The sequence below is a fragment of the Tyto alba genome, unplaced genomic scaffold (genome assembly GCF_018691265.1).
Source record: "Tyto alba isolate M040663 unplaced genomic scaffold, T.alba_DEE_v4.0 Super-Scaffold_14, whole genome shotgun sequence".
In the NCBI taxonomy this organism is placed as follows: domain Eukaryota; kingdom Metazoa; phylum Chordata; class Aves; order Strigiformes; family Tytonidae; genus Tyto; species Tyto alba.
In genome coordinates, this window is record NW_024881276.1 from 52480431 (window position 1) to 52506018 (window position 25588).

The 25588-nt window shown below is 44.5% G+C and overlaps 1 protein-coding gene and 3 non-coding genes across 4 annotated transcripts; 1 reads left to right on the forward strand and 3 right to left on the reverse strand.

Moving 5' to 3' along the window:
- The first annotated feature begins 9955 nt into the window (after window positions 1-9955).
- On the forward strand, window positions 9956-18870 carry CPOX (coproporphyrinogen oxidase). Its single transcript, XM_033005161.2, has 7 exons — window positions 9956-10453; window positions 10566-10709; window positions 11428-11538; window positions 12476-12617; window positions 14875-15093; window positions 16368-16472; window positions 18335-18870. Exons 1-7 carry the CDS (start codon window positions 9997-9999, stop codon window positions 18420-18422), a joined length of 1266 nt encoding a protein of 421 aa, XP_032861052.2. The 5' UTR covers window positions 9956-9996; the 3' UTR covers window positions 18423-18870.
- A 436-nt stretch (window positions 18871-19306) lies between these two features.
- On the reverse strand, window positions 19307-19378 carry TRNAD-GUC. Its single transcript has one exon. It is a non-coding gene; the product is annotated as a tRNA-Asp (tRNA).
- A 306-nt stretch (window positions 19379-19684) lies between these two features.
- Window positions 19685-19758, reverse strand: TRNAI-AAU. Its single transcript has one exon. It is a non-coding gene; the product is annotated as a tRNA-Ile (tRNA).
- Window positions 19759-20192: 434 nt separating this feature from the next.
- Window positions 20193-20264, reverse strand: TRNAD-GUC. The gene has a single exon. It is a non-coding gene; the product is annotated as a tRNA-Asp (tRNA).
- Between the last annotated feature and the right edge of the window lie 5324 nt (window positions 20265-25588).

Genomic DNA, 25588 nt, shown 5'->3' on the forward strand with positions numbered 1-25588 from the left:
CATTTTCAAAACTTATTAAATAATAACCAAAGCCGTCAGAGGTCTAGTAGGTCTCTCTTGCAGAATAAGTCCATGGTTTTGTACTTTAAACAAAGAAACTGCACAAGCTAATGAATGAGAGCTGTTAGAGTTCACCTCCCAATACTTTCAGGAAGGGCTGGAAAACATGCTAGCTGGGACATTTTTCAAGATCCAAAGACCTCAGCTTTGAAAAAGTCAATCAAATATATCAAACTGCTTGAATGAAAGCTGTAACTTGCTATCTGAGTTTATGGAGAATTTGTCAAAAAATTATACAGGAAAGTGTACAGAGAAACTTAAAACATTACAATATATAGAACTGTTCAACAGTTTAAGTAATTTATCTTTTACAAAAGTGCAGTTGAAATAACTGAGCTACAGATAGCATACCCAAAACACTGACTTCAAAATAGCAAAAAATCAGTCAGTTTAGTAATAAGAACTTAAGAACCTTGATTATTTCCTATACTGTAAGAGTATTCTTCAAAAAAGGTGTATATTCTCTAAAATGCTCATGCTTTCCTAAAGCCCCCAGAGTCATCCAGTATATAATATTGCTGTAATCCTGTGATAAAACTGCCCTGAAAATATAACAGGAATAAGTCAATATGCTTTTAGAGCAGTATCTTCCACAATTCCACAGACTAATAGGGAGTATTAACACTGATATATGTTTTCTAAGTATCTAGATAAATGTTACAGCAGTATTAAAAACAACTCACTTTTCTGTTACATTGGACAGTCCAAATAATGCTCCACATGTTTACAGGACTTGATGCACAGTTCTAGGATGGGATAATACTGTATGTCCAATATGCCTTCCTTTACTTTTCATAGCTAAAAATAAAATGAGAAAGAAATGGATCATGATGATAGAAAAGGGTCACACTGATACCAGGGTGAGGAAACGGAACAACTATTCCGTTAGTGCATCACACCTGTATCCTCTACTTCCCCCAGTTACAGATGTAACCCCTCATCTGTTTAAGATAGAGACTGTAAAAACACAGATGGATTAAAGCCCAGGTTTTAATTGTGTTTTGATAACGTGCAACTCAACTTTATAACCTGAGACTGCCTATCTTAAGACTCAACAAAGGCATGTAGGGTCCAATGTCCCATGGTTTTCACGTAGCCCCTTGTTTTAAAAATAAAAGCCACCCTCTTACTTCTTTCTTTGATATGTGAAAACAAGATAACTTCTCCAAGGCCTCTCATCAGAAAATTTAGAGGGAGAAATTCTGTTTCTCTAGGAAGCAGGCACAGTGCTGCTGTGACTGGTCAGTATCTCACATTAATGGAGAATGAGGAGGTCCAGAAAAGTTTCAAACTTACAGGAGAGGAAAAGTTGCGGGAGTTTTCCACATGCAAGAGTAGAAAACAGCTATCTTGTGAAAAGCAGACTCAGGACAACAACCCTAAGGACTTGTGTTTCCACAAGAAACAGGGCCCTCGGGGAAAACCAGCATGTGATAATCTAGTCAGGGACTTTCAAGGCGGCTTTGAAGAACAGGGGAAGGAAGGCATTGGGACAGGGCTTTAGGTTTTATTACGCTGAAAAAGAATGAAACTGAAGTACCCAGAAGAGGAAGATAATGCAGTGGAGATACCGCATTGTTTGGGACACTTTCATTTAAAAGCTGAAAAGAAAATGACATCCCACAGACCTTATGACATGACAAGGCATGCTCTGACAAGAAGGCTGAGCTACATAGACAAAAAAGGAAGTCTGATGCTGAGATGGCACAGCTGCCCTACAATGTCCTACACCTTATCAGCATTTTTGATATCTCTGGTAAAGAGTTGTACAGAGTAAGTTCTTCGCAGACACTAGTATCAGTAAGAAATGGATTCTGTGGCTTTCAATATACTGGTCTGCTCCTCAAACCCATTTCAGACCTTGCAAGCCATACTGTACCCAATAGGGCTCCCCTGGAGTAGCCCAGCCCACTTAGGAAAACTAACTTTTAAAAGACATTAGTGGTTTCCAAACTAACAGTCACAAAATGCCCCCAGAAGCTTCTGCTCTCTGCCCTTGCTGTCTGCTGTCCCCTAAAGTACCCCATCTGTACAGGGGCTGCTCCACTTCTCCACTCCAGCCCAGTCCCCAGAGTTCCTACTCATAGACTTGCCTCTGCAGTCCCCAGCCGCATCTCTGGTGTGATTATTTCTGCTTTGGTGACATTGCCCCATCCACAGTGCTAGAGCAATGTGAGATTAAAGATTAAGAAACTCGGGCAACATGGGAAGTGAAAGTTGTGATTCAACAGATGGTGATTCTTCTTAGGCAAGGCTAAAATCAGAGTGCTGCCAAGACATATATTGACTGACCTTTTAAGGTGCTCTTTTTCTAACAAGACACGAGAACAGGCAGTAACAAAATGTTGTTCTTTGTTTCTCAGAGTTTTGAGAAAAGAAAGAATTGCTCAGGACAATGGTTTAGTTTATAAATCCACTAACTTGTTGATGAAGATCTGCAGTGTTTCACTCGATAAACACATGCGTTTCACGGGTAAGCAATGTGTTCCTGACACATACTTTGCATGTGGTGACAGTGGTCACCCTATGAGGAGCTAGCGGGCTAGGATTCTCCACCCTGATGAAGAGACAACTTCAGGATGCCTGATGGCATGGATAGGAACAACACTTCACTGTCTCTTCAAATATTCAAGAATGAGGAGCCATCAATGAAGCTAAGAGAAGGTGGGTTCTAGAAAAGCCCTACAGACCACAGTGCTCCTTGCTGGAGGATTTTCTAGCTGCAGAAAATTCTCAAGGAAGACTGAATGAACTTTTAGAATAGAGACCTGCTGATAGTCACTACCTAGACAAACCATACCAGGTTCAGTAAATCCCTAAAGTGAAAAAATAGTCTGGGAGAGTATCCAGCAGAAGTATCGTGCCTCATTCTTCTGCTTCCCTGACATCTGCTTTTGGATTTGGCTTGCTTTCAGTCAACCAGGTCAGTTTGTGTTTAGTACAACACTACCAATCTGCTCTTGTGCACATTAGAAGGGCTGAACCTGTCCTCCCAGCACCATTCCTGCCCTGGTGGCAACTCTCACCAGCCCACTCCTAACCATGCTTCTTGTGCAGTAGAAGCACTTGTACAAAAGCCAGATTCTCCTGCTGAGTTTCTCACAGTTCTGCTCTGAGAGGATCTCCCACCTGCTTTCCCACCATCTGTTCTTGCAGTTGCGCCTCTGCAGCTCCTTCTCTTGGCAGTTCCATGACGACCCAGCAAGGTCCATAGGGTAGGCATGGACAATCACAGGCTGAGGGATTTCCAGACTGTGGAAGAGCCTGGATGAGGCTTGCTTCACCACACACTGACCAACCTCTTCAGTGACAGTGGCTCCTTCTCCTGGAAGAGATCCCATGCCTAACACTCCTCATGGCCTGAGCAAGGAGAGGCCACAGCCCAGAAAACCCACCAGTGGCAGTTACCACGAGGCTGCTGCAGCCACCCCACTGTCCCCACGGAGCACATGTGCTTCCTTACCTGCTGCCCTGGGTAGCTGTGAGGCAGGCAGGGCTTTCCTGAGTTTGGACCAGCTGCTTCCCAGAAAGCACACCTTCACACACTAAGCTCCTGGCAAACCATTAGACGTGATCTTGAGGCCATTGCTGGAGGCAGGAGCAGGCAGATGCTTGGTCTGAACCAGTCCGATCATTTGTATATATGTTACATTAAAGGCACAGCCTTTAAATGTCACTGACACTCAGAATCATGCATGTGGAGTGCTGACTTCACCAAAAAAGTGCCTTTGAAACCCTGAGAATTCTAAGTTTTTTGAAAACAGAAAAAATATCGATGAATAACCTTACAATCCAACCAGATTTCTATGCTGAGGTAACAGACCTCATTGTATCTTACCCTGTTCTGCATTTCATACTCATTCTGCAGAAGAATGACTATATTAGAGTTAAACCGATGGAGAAAATCAGGTCTGATAGATCTGGTCATTGAATAATAGCCATTGCATAACCTGTAGTTATAACTTCTATGAACTAACAGCATGAGGAGAGAGTATCTCTTGCTTGACAGTAATGAATGTAATAAGCAGGACTTATCATTAGTTTTTTGGATGCAATGCAGGAAAACCAGTTTACCTTCTCTTTCATAAAACTCCTGTCTGACCTTATCCCTGCAGTACAGTGCAAGGGTAAGATTAAGATAATGCATTAAGCCTACAGTTCCACCAGATGGTAAACAAGCCCCTCAGCGTCAGGTTAGAAATGCCACAGCCAGGAACCATCATGAGTCCTGAATTGCCAGCTTCTATATGACCACAACACCTCTCTTGTGTGCTGATTCTTGCACTGGCCATCCTCCTCGTCAGCGAGGGTGAGCATAGCACCTTCTTCCATGGAAATTGCTTTCCTGTCCTAAAGCAACTCTGCTAATTCTCCACATATGCATCGCAACCCTCTCTGCTACTAGTCTTCCTGCTAATGCTGTCACAGGTGGTGGCACTGATACAGCTAATTCTCCCCTAAGATTTATTTTTTAATAACTGTAACTATTTAAAAAACTGCTGAATACTAGAAGATGTTAATTTATGTGTGCCTTACAGAAGTCTGACCAGCCAGTGCAGCTTGTGAGATTCTCCAATCTAAAAATCTTGAAAACTGCAGCAAACTGTGCGAAACAAATGTGAACAATTACAATGTTACTGGTGTGAACGTGATTTAGTACAGTTGATTACAGATGAACTAGAACCTATTGACATAGCTTTCATCCTGTCACTATGCCTTACACCAGGAAAGGTTACGGACACACAAGATACTAAGGCAGCACTGCAGCTCTGTCGTGGGTTTGAGTGAGTGGTGGGGTTTTGGTAGCAGGGGAGGGGGCTACAGTGGTGGCCCCTGCGAGAAGCTTCTTGAAGCTCCCCTGGCTCCAGAATCAAGTTCTGGTCTCCATATGGAGGCGTGGGTAAAAACCCCACCACTCAAACCCAGGACAAGGTCTTTTAACCCAAGTTGCTGTGGTTACCACAGCCACATTTTAGCATATCTTTCTTGCAAGAATGGGAAAGATCTTACTTTATACCATGGTAAAACGTGTAGTGCTTTCTGACACCCTTAGATTCAAGGCTTCTTGAGGGGCATTACTGAACTTCAGGGAGCATAAGCTCATGATTCTAGAACTACAAGTTCAAAGTTCAGTTCTGTAGTTATACAGAAGCATTTCAAAGACTATAAATCTCTGGAGCTTTGTGGAGCTGCCCAGACAGTCGAGCAGTTTCAACCATGCTATCACAGTGTATGTCTGTTACTCAGAAATAGCTGCAGAGATGAGTCTTATAAGACTTGTGAGCTAACTCAGCTGGTCTTTAGCTTAACCATGAACAATGTACTGATTATTCCAGGGAAGACAGGAGGGTGTGTATTTTGGCTTCTGGATAGACTTTCATAACAGCAAACATTACATTTAGCCCATATAAACAGCTACGGTAGCTGCAAGAAAAAAAGAGAACTATGATGACACTAGGGCAGAGGAGTAGTGTGTTTGACATGGACTTCAGCACAAGAAAAGAAATGGAGAATCCACTTCAACAGATCAATTCTGCTCATTCTTTTCCTTTCCTCTGAAGCCTGGGAGAGATGTTGTGCTTTGGCTCTTTTAGACTTGATGAAGCCACATATGCAATAGCTATGGTTTTGGAAAATTCCTGATGTTTTTTGAAGATGGTGTTATGTAATAGCAAATTTGAAGGCAGAGCTGAAGGAAGGGCGCGGAGGAAGCAGGGAAACAACAGACAGACTGCTCATCACAGGGAAGACTAGTACCTGACCTGGAATACTAGTACATTTCCAGTGGAGGTTGCATGCAGCACATTTTGGGGCCTGATCGTTAGGACAAACTTCTCCAGGGGACTCGCTCTCTTTAGGCAGTGCTACATTTCACTTTTTCCTGTTTTCTTTTATGAACTTTGTAAAGGTGATCAAGCATTAGATGAAAAAAGGCTTTCCTAAGGCATTTCATAACTTCTCTTACCTTCCAGGAGGTAGCCTGAAGCAATTTCAGCACAGCAGCTTCTTGTTCTGTAGTTACCCTCTCTCTCTTTCATATACCCAAGAGAATCGATCCTGCATTAAGAAAAGAAAAAAAGGGGGATTCCTATGATTCTTCCATCCAGACAAATTACTGAGATGACAAATATAGAAGGAAAAGTTTTCATCTTTCTCTTACAAACCTTCACATCATCTACTGTTTCAGCTCAGTCCCCAAAGCTTTTGCTTCTCTCTGACACATACTGAAATACTAATTTAATTCAACTTATACTGTCATGCAAAACCTTTGAGCTGACCTCTGTTAAACAACAATACTTGTCCAACTTTCCAAGCCCTCAGCGCCACTTTGAAGTCACAATCAAGGCTTTGTGTGATAAAGTAAGCTGGATGAGATTGGCTCTTTTAACTTTAGAAGTAATAGAAATGCCAACTTCATGGGGAATTTTTCTGTTCTCAACAATTCTTTTTCTTCCAATTTTCTGATAAGCAATTGCATTAATTCTGTGCTCAAAGCAAAAGTATCAAACAGCCTCAGTGAAAGCATCATGCCTGTCTCGGTCTGAATCAGACCTGATCATGCTTCGTTACCTTAGAACATGCAGTGTCTGTTGCTCTGTTAATATCCTCTTTGTGCATAAATTTTCATAAAAAGAGAAACCCAAGGTAGACAGCACATAAATACAAGGAGCATAAAAGCCTCAGAGCTCTTTTCAAAGTACAGGTAAAACAACAAAACAAAACAAAGCAAAAAATAAAATTAACAATATTCTTTTCTTCATTGGAGGTCACCTTACATGAAACTGTAGATAAGAGTCCAGTTCTTCAAATCTTCTTGAAATCACTGTAGTCCTACAAGCTTCTCTAGAATCACACTTATTTGTATCAGTAGAGATTTTGACTGCAAAGCAAATCTAAATGGCTTCACTCTGGAAACAAAACCCACCACAAGACCCTCACTACTGCAACATATACAGGTACGCAAATGGATGACCCACTAAGAGATACAGTATTCAAAGTCATTTCACCATGTACATTTTCAGTCAGACTTTAAAAAATGACATGGAGATTTCAAGGGAAGTCAAGACATTGGATTTTCACCTAGCCCACTAAAAAAGGGGAAGGTACATTTCCTCCAATTCAATTCTTGTTCAAGCAAATGCAAGAACCAATTCAGGGCTTTCCTTTTGGCTTTAACCTAAGCTCTGAGTGCCTCCTTTTCCTTCTGCATTTCTAAAGAAACAGAAGAACACAGAAATTCAACAGCACACACACAAACTGAAAGCCCCCGCCCTTCATACCAATGCTATGCACTGAAAACGCAGATCAAAATGTTAGCTGTCATTTTCTTGCCTCTTATCACTCTCAGTTCTTGAGCACCCACACACATCACTACGTGCTCCTCAGTACTGTAAAGAGGTAAGCTGATACAATGCGGTGAAGCACACTAGTTCAGATACTGAAAAGGAAGCTTGAGCTACTCTCTACCATGCTATTTTTACCAGCCAGCACAATTTGGCTGTACACATATAAACAGAGCTACAAAAAAATCTCTCCTGTGCAAGGTGCCATTTTTGATGCCCTGTCTGCTAACTGCACCTTCTCCACTGCTGCAAAGAGAAAGTACATGGCATTTGGCTGACGTTTCAACCTTAAACTGCTGTTAGAGAGGAGGCCCTCACAAGGAGTTAACGTAAAAGGATTCAGCAAAGAAACAGCAGTGTTTTACACTGTCACTCCTCCTCACCTCCACCAGGGAGTGCAGCCTAACCACTCTTGAGCATCCAGCCCGAAAAATCCCACTCTGTAAAGCAGCTGCGCTTCTACAATTCAGCAGCAGAAGCAAGACGCTGACTTGACAATGTGGTTGCAGCAAAGGACATTTTCACTAGATACAAGAAAAAAGTTCTTCCTGATGGGGGTGGTGGAGTGATGGGGCGGGAGCCCAGGCACAGCTGGGGAAGAGGTTTTCCAAATAGAGCTGGACAACCTCATCCAGCCTGGGAACAGTGAACCGGTGGAGCTTGGACTAGAGACCTCCAGAAGTCCTGTCCAGCTGAATTACTAGATATTATCAAAGACTGCACTCAACCTAATACAGAAAGAATCATTAAATACTTATCTGCATGAATGCATGCATTTTACATGTCTTTTGGCCTCAGCATTAATTTATTTTTTCCATTATAGTAGTGTCTAAGAAACCCACTCAAAGAGCAGAACTTTCCTACAGTAAGCTGCATGGAAGTGCACAAAGCATGCTGGTTATGATGAAAATGTTTAAGTAACTCCAGTGGACACAATTCAAGAAGAAACTGAGCTATCACAGCCAGCCCTGTATAAAGAACTGTGGAAAGAGCTGCTTAGTGCAGCTGAATTAAGCAAACTTACCATAGCCCCTAAGATGGTAGTGTCCTTCTTCAGCCACAGATATGCAAATAATGACACACTCATTCCTTCACTTCTATCTCCAGTGACTCAGACCTCCTGGGTCATCAGGGACAAGGATCCTGTTCTCCAGCCGATGGCAGAAGAGAGCCCAGCTCAGAGGTTTCCTTCCCTTCTTACTTGCAGAGAGAACTTCAGCAGCTTCACAGCATCCTCTGCTGCCAAAGAGCAGAATCAGATCAGAAATGAGGAAACAGACTTCGAGTGAGCATTATCGCTTTATGCAGACCTCACATACACACCCAAATCACCCTGCAATGAAAAGAGACGGATAACAAAGTCCTGATCCATATTAAGGACAAATTTCCTCGCCTTCCCCAGAGCCACTCTACAGGTACTACAGGTGCAAACCAGTCCCAAAATACCAGAACCTCAGAGTACAATCCTTGCAGGGCCCGGCTTTTGATGTAGCTGTTATTTTTCTCAGCCTAACCCTCATATGGATCCTCAATCAATGACAGGTTTAATAAATGTCATTACTTATTAGATAGTAATAGTATCCTTATTTTTAAAAATAACATTAAATTAGCTGTTTGATTTGAAAGAAAACCCTCATAGCTAGGTTCAGCACATCATCAACAGCTGTACTGTCACATGCTTGCTTGAGGAAAATTGTCATTTTATCTGCTCGATAAAATCTTTTTTCATTGTGCTGGTTGGTTTGTTGCACTGTCCCACTGTTGACACAGCTGAGAAAATAGAAAATAATTTTAAAGAATCTGGTGCCAACATTAGCACCAAGAAAAATCAAACTCTGAATCATAAGTTGGTGCTATGCAGTAGCTTCCAACATCTGGTTCTACATAACCCTTCTCTTTATTACTCTGAATTATTTTATTAGGAAAGAAAATGTGCTTTAGCTTTAGAAAGAACAAAGAAGGCATAAACATGTGCACTCGCAAATCCAAGCTAAATACTCCCATTGCACTAAACCGGTGGTGCCACAAACTAGTCAGGTTCTACAAAACCATTACTGCGACTATAAAACCCACAACGCCATACACAGGTGGGCAATTCCACTCAGCTCCTAGGATAGCTCAAGAAAATACATCTTTACTCCTATTCCAGCCACGCCTGTACAACCCTTTACCCACAGGCCGACCCTGCAGTCTCAAGCGGCCGCACTGGCGGAGCCCGGTTATTCGACACTAAGTACTTAGAAACATTTCACGGGCCCCAGGCCGGTTGCCCCCCTGTTCGGTTGCCCCCTGTCCCAACACCGCCCTGGGCGGGCTGCGGCACCCAAGCGCTCCCTCCACCGCCCCTCCCGGCCGCAGCGCAGCACCCCCACCCCCCCCCCCCCCCCCCCCACACACACACACACACACGGGGCGGGCAGCCAGGATGGGACGAACCCTCCCCTATAGACAGAGACCCACCTATAGAAACACACACATATAGACCGCGGGGAGCAGCCCGGCCCCGCCCCCGTCCCGTTTGTCCCCGCCCCCCGACGCGCTCGGCCCCGCCCCCCGCCCCGCCCCGCCCGCAGTTGTGGCGCTTGCGGCCGTCATGGCGCTGTCGGCGCAGCTGCTCCGCGGGGTCGCCCGCAGCTCGCCTGTCCTCGCCCTCTCCGGCACGGCGGGCCGGCGAGCGCTGGGCTCCGCGCCGCCGAGGCTGCCGGCGGGCCGGGGGGGCCGGCGGGCCGCGCTGGGGGCGGCGGCGGCGGCGGCGGCGGCGGGGGGGGCGGCGGCGGCGGCGCTGGGCGGGCTGTGGCTGTGGCTGTGGCGGCGGGCCGCGATGGCGGCGTCCGAGGAGGATGAGGATGAGGCGGCGGCGGAGGAGGAGCTGCGGCAGCCGTTCATGGCGCCGCCGGTGAGCGGGCTGCGGGAGCTGCGGCGGCGGCGGCGGGAGGTGCGGAGCCGCATGGAGCTGCTCATCATGGAGACGCAGGCGGAGGTGTGCCGCGCCCTGGCCGCGCTGGACCCCGCCGCCGCCTTCGCCGTCGACACCTGGGAGAGGGAAGAAGGTACCGGAGGGCGGGCGGGGGGTGTGCGTGGCGGGGGGTGTGTGTGTCACCCCGGGTTCGGTCACGCCGGGGTGCGGCGGCCCCGGCGCGGCGTGACCCTGGCGTTTGGCAGGCGGCGGCGGGATCAGCTGCGTGCTGCAGGACGGCGAGGTCTTCGAGAAGGCGGGCGTGAACGTGTCCGTGGTGTTCGGGCTCCTGTCCGAGGAGGCGGCGCGGCAGATGCGAAGCAGGGGCAAGTCTCTGAAGGCCAAGGACGGTAAGGCGCCCGGCGGGGCGGTGGGGTCGGGACCCACTCGCCTCGGCAGGCCGGTGCGGGTGCCCGGGGAGCAGCCCGGCCTTCGGGCAGAACGTGAGGAGGGCCGGGCTGATCGCCGCTCCGGGGTCTCCCTTGGATCGTGGTGGCTTCTAACCAGTAAGTGTGGAGTTTGGACTTTATATCCCTAAGAAGCTGGGTACCAGCGTGCTTCTCCCGCTGTCTTCCTCCTTTAAGCAGCATGCTGTAGGCACAGGGTGTTCTTCAGTAACGGCACTGTAGCTCAGCAGTGAAACAGCACAGGAGTTACATACCAGAGAAGCAGGGGGAGAGACCCAAAAAGACCTGAAGGCTTGAGAGGATTCAACCCACGTTTGTGTAGCAAAGGGTAACTGGGAGGACTGGGGGTGCTGGAAAGCTTTGGCAGTGCCTTCCGTTTTAAGTGGTCTTTGTCTAATGGGTGCTCTAACTTATCGTTTCATTTTAGGACAACTACCAAAAAAAAAAAAAAAAAAGGCATTCAGTTTGGTGCACAGAAGTGTGTGGATGCCAAGTAAATTGCACACTGATTAATAATTATGGTGGCCTGACATGAGAAATTTTCTTGTAGCAGAACAGTAGCTTGGAACCTAAGGAAAAATAGCAGTGTTCCTTAAATGATAATAAATGAAGTTATATGAAAAACCGAAGGAGTTTTTTTTCTGTGCATCTTTTTATCTAGGGAAACTGCCTTTTTGCGCCATGGGTGTGAGCTCTGTTATCCATCCAAAGAACCCTCATGTTCCAACCATGCACTTCAACTACAGATACTTCGAAATCGAAGAAGCAGACGGTAAGAATTTCAGTCCGGTGAGGTACGTGTGAAATGTGTGACTCCACACGAAGGAAGCGGGAGCGCGTGGCTAGGGTAGGAGGTTAAGAACTGGTCCAGGCTTGTTCCCAGATCAAGGATCTCCATCTCGGGCCCTTCGTTTGCGCGTTTGTAAAATCAGTATGATGCATGCATCTGGTAGAGTAAGGGGGTTTGCAGTTTGCTTCTTGCAGAGTACACCAGGGATTTCAGATATAAGTTCAAATGTAGGAGGTTATAAATATATGTAAAACATATTCAAAGCAACAATTCTAGTCTTTAGTAGAAGAAGGATCTGAAGGACTGATAAGCATTCTGGTCAGGATGTACCTTTGTCTCTGAAGCTGGGGGGACGTACTGTCAAAAACATCGTGCTGGAAACTGCATTGTGCCTTTTTTCCCTGAGTTTCTGCAACTTGCTGCTGTCAGAAGCGGGACTCTGGGCTAGGCTGTCAAACACTGAGAGCCTGTCTGTACCTTGGGACAGTGTATGTACTGTTGCAAGCTCAAAGAGAGTTCTCTTTCAGTTATTTTGCCAGAGCTTCATGGATTATTTCTAGTCAGTTACTTCCCTGGATTTAATAAGGAGGTTCCCTTTCTTTGGCATGCAGTAAAATGTTTCTGGCTTCTTGAATAGGAGTTGCCAGCCCGTCTTGTGAAATTGATACCCTGTAGTCAAGGTCAGCAGTCTGAAATACTGAAGAAATGGTTTTCAGTGCTTTGAAATTTGCTTCATGTTTTCCTGGTCATCGTGCTACCTTCACCTCAAATTTTTCATGATTGATGTTTAGGAACGCCACCGACTAAGGGTTTTGTTTTGTATTGTAAAAGTAGTTGTTAGTTCTCGGTGAACCACTCGCAATGTATTTTTGTTCAGAAGTTTTGAAGAAAAATGCGGCTGCTTGCCTTTCCTTTATAGGAACTAAACAGTGGTGGTTTGGTGGTGGGACTGACCTCACTCCAACTTACTTGAATGAAGAGGATGCCATTCATTTTCACAAGACACTGAAAGAAGCCTGCGACAAGCATGATCTGAAGCTGTATCCCAAGTACAAGAAATGGTATGTGGGGAGCGATGTGCTTGGGCTCCTTCCGTGGGAGCGGGAGGCGGCACTGGATATTGCTGGTTAAGTGTAGTCTAGGAAAAGTAGGTTCTGCTGCCTTTAGAAAAGTATCAGCATATCCTAATGAAAATCAGCAAATGTGCACTGAGACAAAGCAATCTTGTCTAAAACAATCACTTATTTATAGAGGCCTGAGTTTTTCAAATCAGAGGACTGACAGCTAGGATCATAAGAAACCAAGCTGACTCTACAAGGTTTTGCAAGCCACAGACTTCACTAGAAAACTTAAAAATTCATTTTAGCTTCTGGTGTTAAACTGGGACAAGACTTTTGCACCTTGGACTTGCACTAATTATGCTTACAATGAACTCATGGTAAATGTGTATGACTTTAGTGTGAGCTCTTGTGCCAGCGCTGCAGTTCTTAAAATCCCACTCTAGTTTTTCTGCTTTCAGTCTGACCTTCACTACTTTTTTTTTTTTTTTTTTTGCCAGGTAGGTAAAGGAGCTTGTCTTCAATGTAGAAGCTTCATAGTTTTGATGAAGCTGTACTTTTTTTCCAGTGACACGTTCACTGAGTTCAACAGCATATTCTCTAAAGATGCAAACTCTGAATGTTGTTCTTGAGCTGAGAGATACAGGTGATGGGATCCTTCACTGGTCAGTGAGGGCTTGGTGCTCTGTGTTTGATAATCCTATCTGCTGCAGGCTGTAGTATCCAGGAAGGTGGGGTTACCCTTTTGTAAGATACCATGCCTTGTCTGAGGACAAGAGATAAAGTGGGTGTTGTAGCTGTGGTGTGAAGCACTAAGTGGAGAAGCACGTCTTACAACTTTAAGACTCTACAGTCTTGTTCTCTGAGGTATTTTTGCATGGTAGTTCAGAGTGTCTGCCTTAAGGGTCAGGTTGTTTGCCCTGTAAGTAGGCTGGCAATGCCAGCTGCAAGGGATTGGAGAGAAGGAAGCCTGTGCTTAGTCTGAGGGCAGCTCAGGGGAGGACTGATTGTATTGTGTGGACAAAAGCAGTTTTTTCAGTCCCAGCAAGGGTGTTTGCTATAGGCAGCAGCTGTGTAGGGGCATGTGGTTCACACTGACAGAGCAGTGTCAATCTCCTCTCAGCTTTAATAATTAGTGTTACCCCTTTTCCCACCTTTCTCAAACATAAAAGCTCTTCTTAGTGTTTGTCACGCTGTCTTCCTGATCTAACTTTAAGGCTTTTGTCAGGCTTGTTCTCTTTTGCATTTCAGACTCAACCTTTTTTCCTAATTCTTCCTGCTGCCATAAAATAAAAAAGCTGATCATCCTACTGAATAAACATATAGCTTAGGTTATCTGTTGCATCTCTCCGTCTCTCCTGCTATGGCCGTGCCATTTATATTGCTTGAGAACAGTGACTGTGGATGGATACACGTATGGAAAACTAGACCTAAAGGAAGGCAAAGTTTCCTTGCTTATTGATGTTTTCTACTTCCCTTCCATTTCTTCACCTATGAAGACTTGCAGGGCATGACTGCCCAAACCAGCAACTATAAGCAAGGTAGGGTGTGGATACAGTAAATCAGCTGACTTATAGTAATTGCTCACCTACATACTCCCAGTAAATACAAGAGAATAACTGCCTTCCTATTGTAGGGTAAGAATAACTCCATCTTTCACTATTCCAACTATTAAAACCCCTTTTTCCAAGGAAGGTTGCCTCACTTTTGACTTTTCCTTAAGTGACGGTGGCTTTCTTATGTGGTCTTGGGTTTTTAGATTATTTTGATGCAGAAAATCAGTTATTTTACTAGAATGGCAAAAAGAATAAAGAGATTCTCTTCCAACTATTTTGAGTTCATCAGAGAGCCATACAAATAACTTGGGATCTACATATAATTCTGGTAATGAAATCTAGAAAGAGCTCTTAGGATGAAGATTTGAAATCAAACGTCCCTCCTCTGCATGGATTGGATCACTCCACATGGAAGCATCTGCCATGGTGTGTGAGTGTTGCATGTTCAGTGACTGTGTGGTGATACGTAGCTTTGCAGAGACTGTTTAATCAGAGCTTTTACTGTAGGTGAATGCAGGCACAATTTCCAGCTGGTGCTGTACCATCCTGGCTCTCAGCAGTCAGTGAAACAGTGGGGCACCTGGCACTGCAGGAACTGACTTCTCATGGATATTTCATTAGTGCCATCCTGTGCCATGTAGCTGTTTGGAGTTGTGTTAATTTATTTGAATATTTTGTTAATAATTGCCTGCCGCTTCTTCTAGGTGTGATGACTACTTCTATATCAAGCACCGTGGCGAGCGAAGAGGGATTGGAGGCATATTCTTTGACGACTTGAACTCTCCCTCCAAGGAGGAGGTATTCCAGTTTGTGAAGAGTTGTGCCAAAGCTGTTGTGCCTTGTTACGTTCCCATTGTGAAAAGGCACTGCCATGACTCCTTCACACCAGAGGAAAAGCTATGGCAGCAGCTTCGGAGAGGACGGTGAGTACTGAAGAAGCAAAAGAATACATGGGAGGTGGATTACGCTGGCGAGAAAAAACGAGCTAGCTCTTCATGGTTGCAGACTTACGTCCTGTTGTGGTGTGGGCTAAAGTTTGCCAGAGAGCTCTAAAGCTCACTTGAGAATTTCAACATTTTTGAGCACAGAACTAATTTTGAAATCCAATGCTAGATTGCCAGGGAGGGTGCAAAGAAGGTACTAGCACACCCTCATCTATATCTCCCACTCTGCCATGTTGCAGCACAAGCAACCCATACAAAATGTCACAGTTTCTCTCCAACTCCTTCAAAACTCAAGAGAAGCTGCTGCTTTGTAACAGGAAAAGGGGGGGTGTGTGTATGTGCGCGTGCTTAGTGTCCTGAACCATGCTCTCTCCTGCAGTCCAGAGATACAGGGTATAGGATTGCCCTGTGACATGAGCACAGGGTGAGGAAGTCACATGTCCTATTCAATAATGAAGCTAAACCCCAGAAAATCATGAAATAACTGTACCCAAGAGCACTTTCAGCTTCTTGCATATATGCTTATTCCAGCTGATCTTGGCATTGAAACGAGGACGTAGTAAACTTTTTGTAAATGAATAAGATATAGAGGGTTTTTGGTTTTCTGGTACAGTCCAGAATCACTGTAACTTAAAAGGTTTTGGAGGATGTTTATTAATGTGAATGACTGCTAATGCTGCAAAAGCTGAAGTACATTGGTAGATACAACTGTACTTCTCTCTATGTCTTGTGATTGTGTCAGCTAGAGTCTTTAGTTTCTGCCTCTTCTGCAGAGAAATCTGTGACAGTGGCATGCTGTTTACATGCCCTTCGGCATGGAGTATTGCACAGTAGAATTTTTCCTGTGTCAATTCCAGTTCCTTTAAGGCTCCTTTTAATGTCTGACACCACCACACAAAAGAGTGCTAGCATAATCGAGCTAAATTTGGGTGTCGAGCTTGCCAGCAGGGTTAAGGCCTGGGACAAATAACCTAGTATAGTACCATGCAAAATGTTCTCCTTTGAATAGTTTGTCTGCTCTTGTCTGTTAGCTAAGGTCATTACTACCTATGCTTTATGAAGTGGCAAGGTCACACTCACACCTGCATTCCTATGCAAAGGGTGCTAGAGAATGGTTGGCCCCAAAACAGGGTTCATTCTGACACCCAACGCAGCGGAAAGAGACAGTTTAGTTTTGTTTGCTAGTTGAAGAAGGCACAACCAGCTTCTGATAATAAACTTGTTTTTCTGTTGCATCTCTTCATTCCCCATAGGTATGTAGAGTTCAACTTGGTTTATGACAGAGGTACAAAGTTTGGCCTCCTGACACCAGGATCAAGAATTGAAAGCATTCTCATGTCTCTGCCACTGACTGCAAGGTAAGGGCATAGTTATGTGGAGTTGCAGGTAGGCACTGTTCTTAAAATACTTTATAGGATTAAATCCTGGTGTCCAGTCTCTTAACAGTGGTTTGTTCGTGCCTGATACAAGAACTGTCCAAATATATGCAGGTGCTTCCCTGGTCTGTTACACTTGTCCAGTTGCCAGTGGCCTAGATATTTTCTGTCAAAAAAAAAAGTGTTATTTTATTGTGCTTAGTACCTCTTGATAGATTTCCCCTCCTCGCTCCATGGGTTTTTGTTTAGTAGCTCTTTGAAACCATGTGAGCTTCTGGCAGTCCTGGCAAGTCTGTGGCAAGGAGTGCCACAGTTTAACTGTGTGCTCTACAGAAAAGTGCGTCTGTTTTCTACTTGCACCTGATGACTTCATTCGCCTTTTCAGTGAGTAACCAGATTATCTTCCTGTTCATTTTTGCCATAACGTTTCTTATTTTACAGGCTTCTCATTTTTTCATTGTCTGTTTTCGAGGCTGAAAGTCCCACTCTTTTTAGTCTTTGAACAGTATCTGTTCCACACCTTTGATCACATTTGCCACTTTCTCTAGGCTTAAGTTTTCTATGTGCTTTCTGAACTGGGGATGAGGAACAGACAACATAAGTTGCCTATGTGTATTCAAGATGCAAGTTGCTGCTGACTCATACAGTGGCATATAGTTCATTATTCCTTTCATAATCCTAATATGCTGTTTGTTGGTTTTGACTGCTGCTAAGCATTAAGCTGGATTTTTTCATAGAACTGTTACAATGCCGAGATCTTTTCTGGGCAATAAAAGTCATCTCAAGTCTCTCAATGTGTACGTAACTTTTTTCTGTGTGCATCACTTCAGACCAATCAACAGTGAATTTCACCTACCATTTTATTGCTCAGTTGCTTGGATTGATACTAACTCTTCTCAACTGCCTTTTTAGGTTTTAACCTATCTTGCTTAATCTTGCAGTATCAGCAAACTCTTGTCCTTCACTGTTTACTCCCCTTTTTAGGTTTCTTTTAGATATGCTGAGTAGCACAGGCCCTATTATGAATTCAGTAAACTTCACTAGCGACCTCTCTCCACTAGGAAAACTGACCTTTGCCTGCTACCCTTTAACCATGAAGGCAGTTCAGTTCTCACCATATAGCTTCATCCCACTGCCGACACTAGATGTGTCCCTGACGTTGTGGTGTAGCTTGGTCCTATCTTTTGATTTCATTGCTGGGATGATCTGGTTTTGCTTGTTCTCGTCAACGTAAGTAGCTCATTTCACATCATGAATGGGTCCTTCCTGGGGAAAAGAAAAATGAAAGAAGGTTGTACTCATCCCTTTGTAACTGATGATGCTTTTCTTCCTCTGTCACACCGCTTTCTATTTGTCTTTTCAATAAAAAGTGGTCTTTCACCACCTTGGTTTTTAAAAACAAGATTCAACAAGGATTTGTAAGGCTTCCAGTCCACCTTCTGGAAAAAATAGGTCTCGTGTCCCCACTGTCAAAATTGTCTGGGTTTCTTTTTTCGCTTGTCTTCCTCCTGATACTAGTGTGTCACAAGAGACTGCTAAAAGATCTTTGCAAATATACATGTGTATGTTCTGGGGTAGGGGGGCATGGCTCTTTACTGTTCTTCCAGCCTTTCCAGAAATTGGGAAGAAGATTGAGCTAACACTTCATCTGTCCATTATGGTGTTATTATTTGTTTTTACTGAACTTAATGATCTACAGCTGTATCTGTCACCTGATCCAAGAGTATCAACTGTGTACGCAGCTTTGCATCCTCAGAAAAGGCAACTCAAGTCCAAACACAGCCCAGTGTGGGAGAGGTGGCAGCCAGCCAGCCAGACTGAGTGAGTTTCCCCTCTCCCTGCAGGTGGGAGTACATGCACACCCCTCCAGAGAGCTCAAAAGAAGCAGAAATCCTGGAGGTTCTGCGCAATCCCAAAGACTGGGTGCACTGACAAGGATTGTGAACCAGATGGACTGCTAACACTGAGCCATTATGAAAGGACACGAACACCTGCAAACCAGCTCATTCAAACTACATGCTGTTTTAGTATAGCTATTTATACTCTTACCTGGTGCCTTAATGCTGTACAGTTGTTACAACTTGCAAATACGTGAAGTCATTTTTTAAGATTGATCAGCTAATGTTATCACTCACCCCCTGTTGATGTTGCCTTGTGACGAACTGGCAGTACCCTCATGGGACTACTGTGCATGCTTAAGAATTTCCTCAGATGATTTGTTTGACTGCAAAATGGCAAACTACTGTAAAGTGTTCTCCCAGTGGAGTGAAGGCATTATCTGTGCCTAAATAGCACTGCTTACTCTTAGAAAATGTTGGGATGCTTTAGAAATACTTTTTTTTTTTTTAAGAATAAAGGGAGTATTTGGTATGATTTTAAACCTTAAATTCTGCATGCAAGAAGTTGTGGAAAAGGTAGTACTTAATCATGTGTATTTTGATGCTATCCACAGTGACTTGGGGGTGGAAGGTTTTAGGATATGCCGCAGTAGCATGACTCAACTGATCAGTAACTGGATGATTCTGGGTTGGGATTCCCAGTCTCATGTGATGAGAGCAGCAGGCTGGCTGTCCATTCCGAGGGGAAAAATCTTCTCTTCCTGATCAAGACAGGCTAGCAGCCTGCTTCAGGCCAGCTGCTGTGCTAGGGAGGTCGGGGGCGCAGATCAGGAAGCTGCTGGGTGTTGCCCCGAGGGCCTCCACACAGCAGCGTATCAAGCAGCTCCCTGCCCTGGGGTGCTAGTTTTAAGCCGTGGAGAGATTCAAGATGGGGGGCGGTCCTGTCCCATCCTGTCTAAGGAAAAGGTAACACCACCTCTCCCCGTCGGGGAATCGAACCCCGGTCTCCCGCGTGACAGGCGGGGATACTCACCACTATACTAACGAGGAGTGGGACAGTGATCGCATTGGTTCCCGCCATGACGTGGTACGATGTCACCTCTGGTAGTTTTCCGGGCCGCGAGTGGCAGCTGCACCGGCACCCACGGAGGGTGGTCAGGCTTCCCACCAGGCCGGCCCACACTCGCTGCCCTCTGATCGCTGAAGTCAGGCTTCTCCTTGGGGGCTACCATGTTCATTTCCGTGTATTAATAAAAATTAAATATAATTTAATAATAATAAATATAATTTTAAAATAAAAAAATCCCATTCAGTAAAAAGCGTCACTCTGCTCGCTCCTCGCGGAAAAGAACTACCTGGCCCGTACGGGGATCGAACCCGCGACCTTGGCGTTATTAGCACCACGCTCTAACCAACTGAGCTAACCGGCCTGTGTGAAAGGGGCACCCACGTGCACGCAGCTCACACGCTCCCACGGACACGCCGCGGGTGGGACGCGCTGCCGGTGGGACCCGCTGAGGGGAGTTGCGTTCCCCGCAGCGTTACCGCGTCCACTCTTTTTAAACACCGCGCCGGGGGGTCGTCTTCAGGGAGCTCTGGCAGAGCAGCACCGGCATGAACCGGGGTGACGCGAATTGCTAAAACGGCGACTTCCAAAAACTCATTTTCCTCCGCACCCCCCTACCTCGGGCGGTGTCTACCGGTGGCACGGGGCATGCCGAAAGCCCCCCGAAACGACCCACCACTCTTCCCCCCCAGCCGCTCCCCAAAGCCCCCGCTCGCCTCTCTGCACCACGATGCCCACGTCGCGGACGGGGCACGGGCGCGGAGGAGGTGGAGCGTGGAGGGTAAAAGGCAACGCCTCCTCCCCGTCGGGGAATCGAACCCCGGTCTCCCGCGTGACAGGCGGGGATACTCACCACTATACTAACGAGGAGCGGGGTGGGGGTGGCGCGCCCCCCCCCGCCCGGCCCACCGGCGGCACAAAACGCGGGGGGGGGGGGGGGGGGGGGGGGGGGGGGGGGGGGGGGGCAGGACGGGTTCATCGCCTCAGGCTGCCGTGAGCCCTGTTTCCCACCGAGGTGAAACCAGCCGTCCTCAGCAAAGTGGGAACCCTTCCCCAGCTGGAAAACCAGTAAGATCGCTTGTAAAACCGAGGCATTACGCAAAAAAAAAAAAAAAAAAAAAAAAAAAAAAATGCACAAACCACGTTAAGAATTAAATACCGCTGAGCCTGTGAAAAAGTTGTAAAGGAAGAGGGCATCATCAAATTCCAAGCCCTTTGCCTTACAAACTGCGAGTGCTAAGCCGAGTTCCTCAGTTACCTTCTCCTCCACCACTTAATTTGCCACCACCACTGCCTGTCATAAAATACATTAACGAAAATAACATTAGGAAGCAAAAACACCCAGGTAATAGCTGCACAGAGAAAGCATACAATTATAGCGTGATAATGCAAGAGGGTCGTCAGAACCAGGCAACATTCAACACAGACATTTCTGCACTCCCTGCAGAAAAGGTTGCAAATCTGCCATTAGAAGAGAGACAAATGCACGGTGTGAGGAGACAGTCATAGACCCCCTGTCAGAAAATGTGGAGTTAGAAAGGAACAAGACAGGAGACATCTGATGCAACAAAGAACAGAAAGACCCAAATGTGTATGAAGAAAGAAACAGAAACCCACACGATAAAGGCTTGTAAATTGAAAAAGCTTAATTTAACACTGACATACAGAGGCTTAAAGAAAAATTAATTGTGGGCAGTCCACATAAAATAATTAGCTACAGACCTGGAAGAATCTGCAAAAAGCCACATACCTAAGAAAAGCAAACCTGGCATGCTCCAAATTCAATAGGTGGTGTTTTCCTTTGGTGGCCGCTCCACAGCACTGCTCGGTCACTAACACTGCGGGACTGCAGACTTTCATCCATCAAAGGCACAACAGCCCTCAGGAAACTGATCAAAAGATTCTGGTAAACAGTACTGAAGCAATACAACCACTCCAGATACCAGATGAAGAGTACCTGTGATAAGTAGAATATCGATTTTAAACTCCAGTCCATCTCATGCTCTCTCGCAAATGGACTTTTAAAGGATTTTGTTAGAATTCTGAGATCAAGAAACATCATAACAAAAAACACTACTGAGAGAAGAGAGAAGCTGTAAGGTCTACTTTATGTTTTTGCTATTGTGAGTAGACCTCATCTCACTGTAAACTAATTTCAGAATAATGAACTATTAAATTAAATGCACAGAACAGCACAATTCTACACTTTTGCATCATTTTTCCTGATTATAACAGCCAAGTAGTTTTGAACACTTGGATTAATCACAATGATTTTTGTGCATATTCTGGTGGTTCCTGACTGCAAAACACAGCAGTAAAAGTAACTGAAAGCACGCTGTTCCAGTAATATCAGCTGCAGAAGCAGGGAAGCGAAGGAAGGGTATGAGAGAACTAAAACTGTGTATTAGCATCAAACACTTTTTCTCAACAATTAAGTTGTGTGGAGAAATGGGAAGGCACTGTACCTTTCAAAAACAAAAGCAGTTTCAGAAATCCCTGAGCCATGTCATGGTTTAATCCCAGCCAGCAACTAAGCCCCACACAGCCGCTCACTCCTTCCACCGCAGTGGGATGGGGAAGAGAATCAGAGGAGTAAAAGTGAGAAAACTCATGGGTTGAGTTAAAGACAGTTTAATAGGTAAAGCAAAAGCTGTGAGCGCAAGGAAAGCAAAACGCGGAATTCACTCCCCACTCCCCACGGGCGGGCAGGGGCTCAGCCATCCCCAGGGCAGCCAGGCTCCATCGCATCTAACGGTGACTTGGGAAGGCAAATGCCATCACTTCGAATGTCTCCCCTTCCTCCTTCCCCCAGCTTTTTACTGCTGAGCACAGCACCATATGGTGTGGAATATCCCCGTGGTCAGTTGGTGTGAGGGACTGTGTCCCCTCCCAACTTCTTGTGCACCCGCAGCCCGCTCACTGGTGGGGCGGTCTGAGAAGCAGAAAAGGCCTTGGCTCTGTGTGAGCACTGCTCAGCAGTAACAAAAACATCTCTCTTATCAACACTGTTTTCAGCACAAATCCAAAACAGAGCCCATACTAGCTACTGTGGAGAAAATTAACTCTATCCCAGACAAAACCAGCAAAGATGTGCTCCATTTTCAAACCTGCAGAAGGGGCTGAAGTGTTGAAGAACAGCCAGGAGAGAAGCTCTATCACCTACGATTCTGCTTCCATTTTCCACTGCAAAACATACACCCTTTGCCATCGTACCCTGGGCTGAAAATTGTAGTAGTTCACAAGTTGCTCTGCATGCAGACAGGACACTGCTGCCTTGCAGTCAAACTGTTGCTCAGGATTTTTAGGGTAGATGACTAAGAACAGTAACATTTTCAAGATACAATTTTAATCAGATGCCCTAAGCTTGTCTGAATCCTCACTGACATTTAAGAAATACAGACATAAAATAATTTGTCCTCTTAGAAACAAAACAAACACACAAACCCCCACACACAAACCAAAATGACACCCACAAGATTAAGAAATACTTAAATAGTTGACAGTGGCAGATTTTAAATGATGTCCTAAAAAATGCCCTTAAATTAAAACTGAAAGACTTAGCATGACTTTCCCAAAAGCTTTGAAGAATTTAAGTACATCAAAGGCCAAACAAAATAGTAGCTTTGCCCTTTAGTGCAGAGACAGACAGGGTTGGTCACCTTTTTAGGGACTAGGATTAATCCCAGACTTTTATCCATAAAGCAGTGGCTTGTTCTTGTCTTAGTTTTGCACTAAGCCTGGAAAACATTCAAGGGCTGTGCACTGAAAAAAAAAAAAAACTTGACCACCAAAGACATTCTGAGCTACTGAGAACACCAACCAAGGCAATTCCCACCCCAGGGGATCAGCGTTAACAACCTAACTGAGAACCACTGGGATAAGACCCTTTGCAGAGCAGGAGATGGCTCAGTAAAGGACGAGTAGCTGGGAATTTGCATGCCAGGAGCCAGAAGATGCAACTGCAGTGAAACACAGTGATTTCCAGTAATCCTGCTTGATACATCAGTTTCCAGAATGGAAAATCACAAAGAACAGACATGTCAGAATCCTTCTGAGAACTGATAGGCTATTTTATATATATATATATATATATATATATATATATATATATATATGTAAAAAGACTGGAAACCAGTTTATTACATCAGTTCATGAAATTTCATGTCAGCACTGGGACAAACAAGATTTGTGTCTTTATGCAAGACAAAGGCTTCTTAAAATGCACTTTGAAGTTTGCTCATACTTTCAGAATGTAAATAGATTCTAGCCCTTATGTTTGGTTAGGAGAGGGTCTATTGGTTTTAGTCCAATACTCTACACTGCTACTCTTTCCCCTTACGACATGAAGAGGTTCAAATTTTGCAAGCAATACAGGAGTTTTAGGTGCATATTGCCACATAGATCAAAGATGTCTAAAACAAAGCTAAGGAAATACATGAAATTATACGCTCTTTCTAAAGAAACATTACTGAATTCAAGTGTCTTTGTTTTGGCGTATCAGTTGTCTATGAAAGCCTTTAATGACAATGTGCAATGATTTGATGTAGCTTCAGCATCAGAAAAATTTTGAGCTGACTAGCATTGTGGTTTGCCTTTTGTTTCATCTGACCTGCTCTGAGAAAATCCTGGGAAGTCAGATTCCATATCTGTCTTAATGGGATCCACTGTACACAGCCAACATGAATGTAGGTGTCTGCCAAAGGTGCTTTTCCCCTGTGCTAAATCTGCAGAGTTAACCTCTATCTTTTTACACTGATCTTTTTTTTTTAAGTTCTTCCTAATTTATTGCTCAGTCTGTTGAAAATACCATTTTCCATGAAATAATTCAGTATTTAAAAAAAAAAACCACAAAAAGCAGAGTTTGTATTGCTTCTATAACATGTAGATATAGCATGAATATAGTTCAAAATACACTTCATTGACTTTCAAGATGAGAAGGTTGCCTAGGGAGAGGTATATATTATTTTTGCTTTCTGGAGTAAGAAATCAGTTAGTTAAGTAACTACCTTCCCACATGTTGCCTCAGAAACATACAGGTGAAAGATGGTGAATCTCTGATGACAGATATTTGTCTAAATACAATACTTAGAACTAAATGTTTGAAGCACGTATCATCTTCTGCTTTCTCTGATGAGTCAAATTTAATACATTCAACCTCTTTCCTTTCCTTTTCCAGGAACACCAATGCAACCTAACTTTGTAATATCACGTTGTCAGCAGAAGAACGTGGCCAGGGATGACCAAGTAAAGATGAACCTTACTCTTCCACTCTTATAGTACCTTGCAGATAAGTGATCATGCCCGTATAACTAATTTTTTTACTTCAATTTAGGCAAGAACTCTTCCACCAGATACTTACAACTTTGCAAACTTTGGCATCTTAATGTTGTCTGTATGTATAATTTTACATTACATTCTACATAAAAGGGGTTCTAAAATTATGATTATTTACAGGGAGCCTGTCCTTTCAGACAAATGTATAGGTTTATAGGTTGTTTTTTGTCAACTACAAGACTGATTTTTCATTTCCTTTGCAGTAATATAAGGTAGAAAACTGTTAGAAATTTCATAGCAACTGCTCTAAGTTGTGATCCTGCATGCTAGTTATTAGTATCACTTCTAGCTAATCACCAAGGTTTTTGTTATTGCTCCTTACATGGGGACAAATAATTCATTTTAACACACAATCCATCACAAATATGCTGTAGAATGCTAGTGCTTATCTTGTCAATATCACAACATTTTGCAGGACTGTGGACTGCAACAGAATCGTACCAGAAATAAATTCATACTTTTTGCATTGGTTATGATAAGCAGAACTGTTTGCTCTGCAAGCCACAGGCTGTATATTATAATTAGGTTATATGCAAAGGAAGTAGCTATAGATTGTGAAGGCTGAGAGGAGTGTGTTGATCATTAACAACAGTTTTGCCTTCTTCACTTTCACAAGCCAGCTCCTTTATATGAGCTTGCAGCAGTTGCTTTAGAAGACTGAAACTTGTTGGTCAGAGTAAGGTATTCTGAAAGAATGCTAACTACATTGCTGATTTTCTGAAAAATAAATGTTGGAAGATTGCTTCAACCATTGATGAAGCTCAAGGTTTAGTCCTAGGGCCAGGGCAAAGCCCAGCACCACCACAGGCAGACTCACAGTGGGGTGTGCTGCCCGCTGGGCCAGGCAGATACCAGACAGC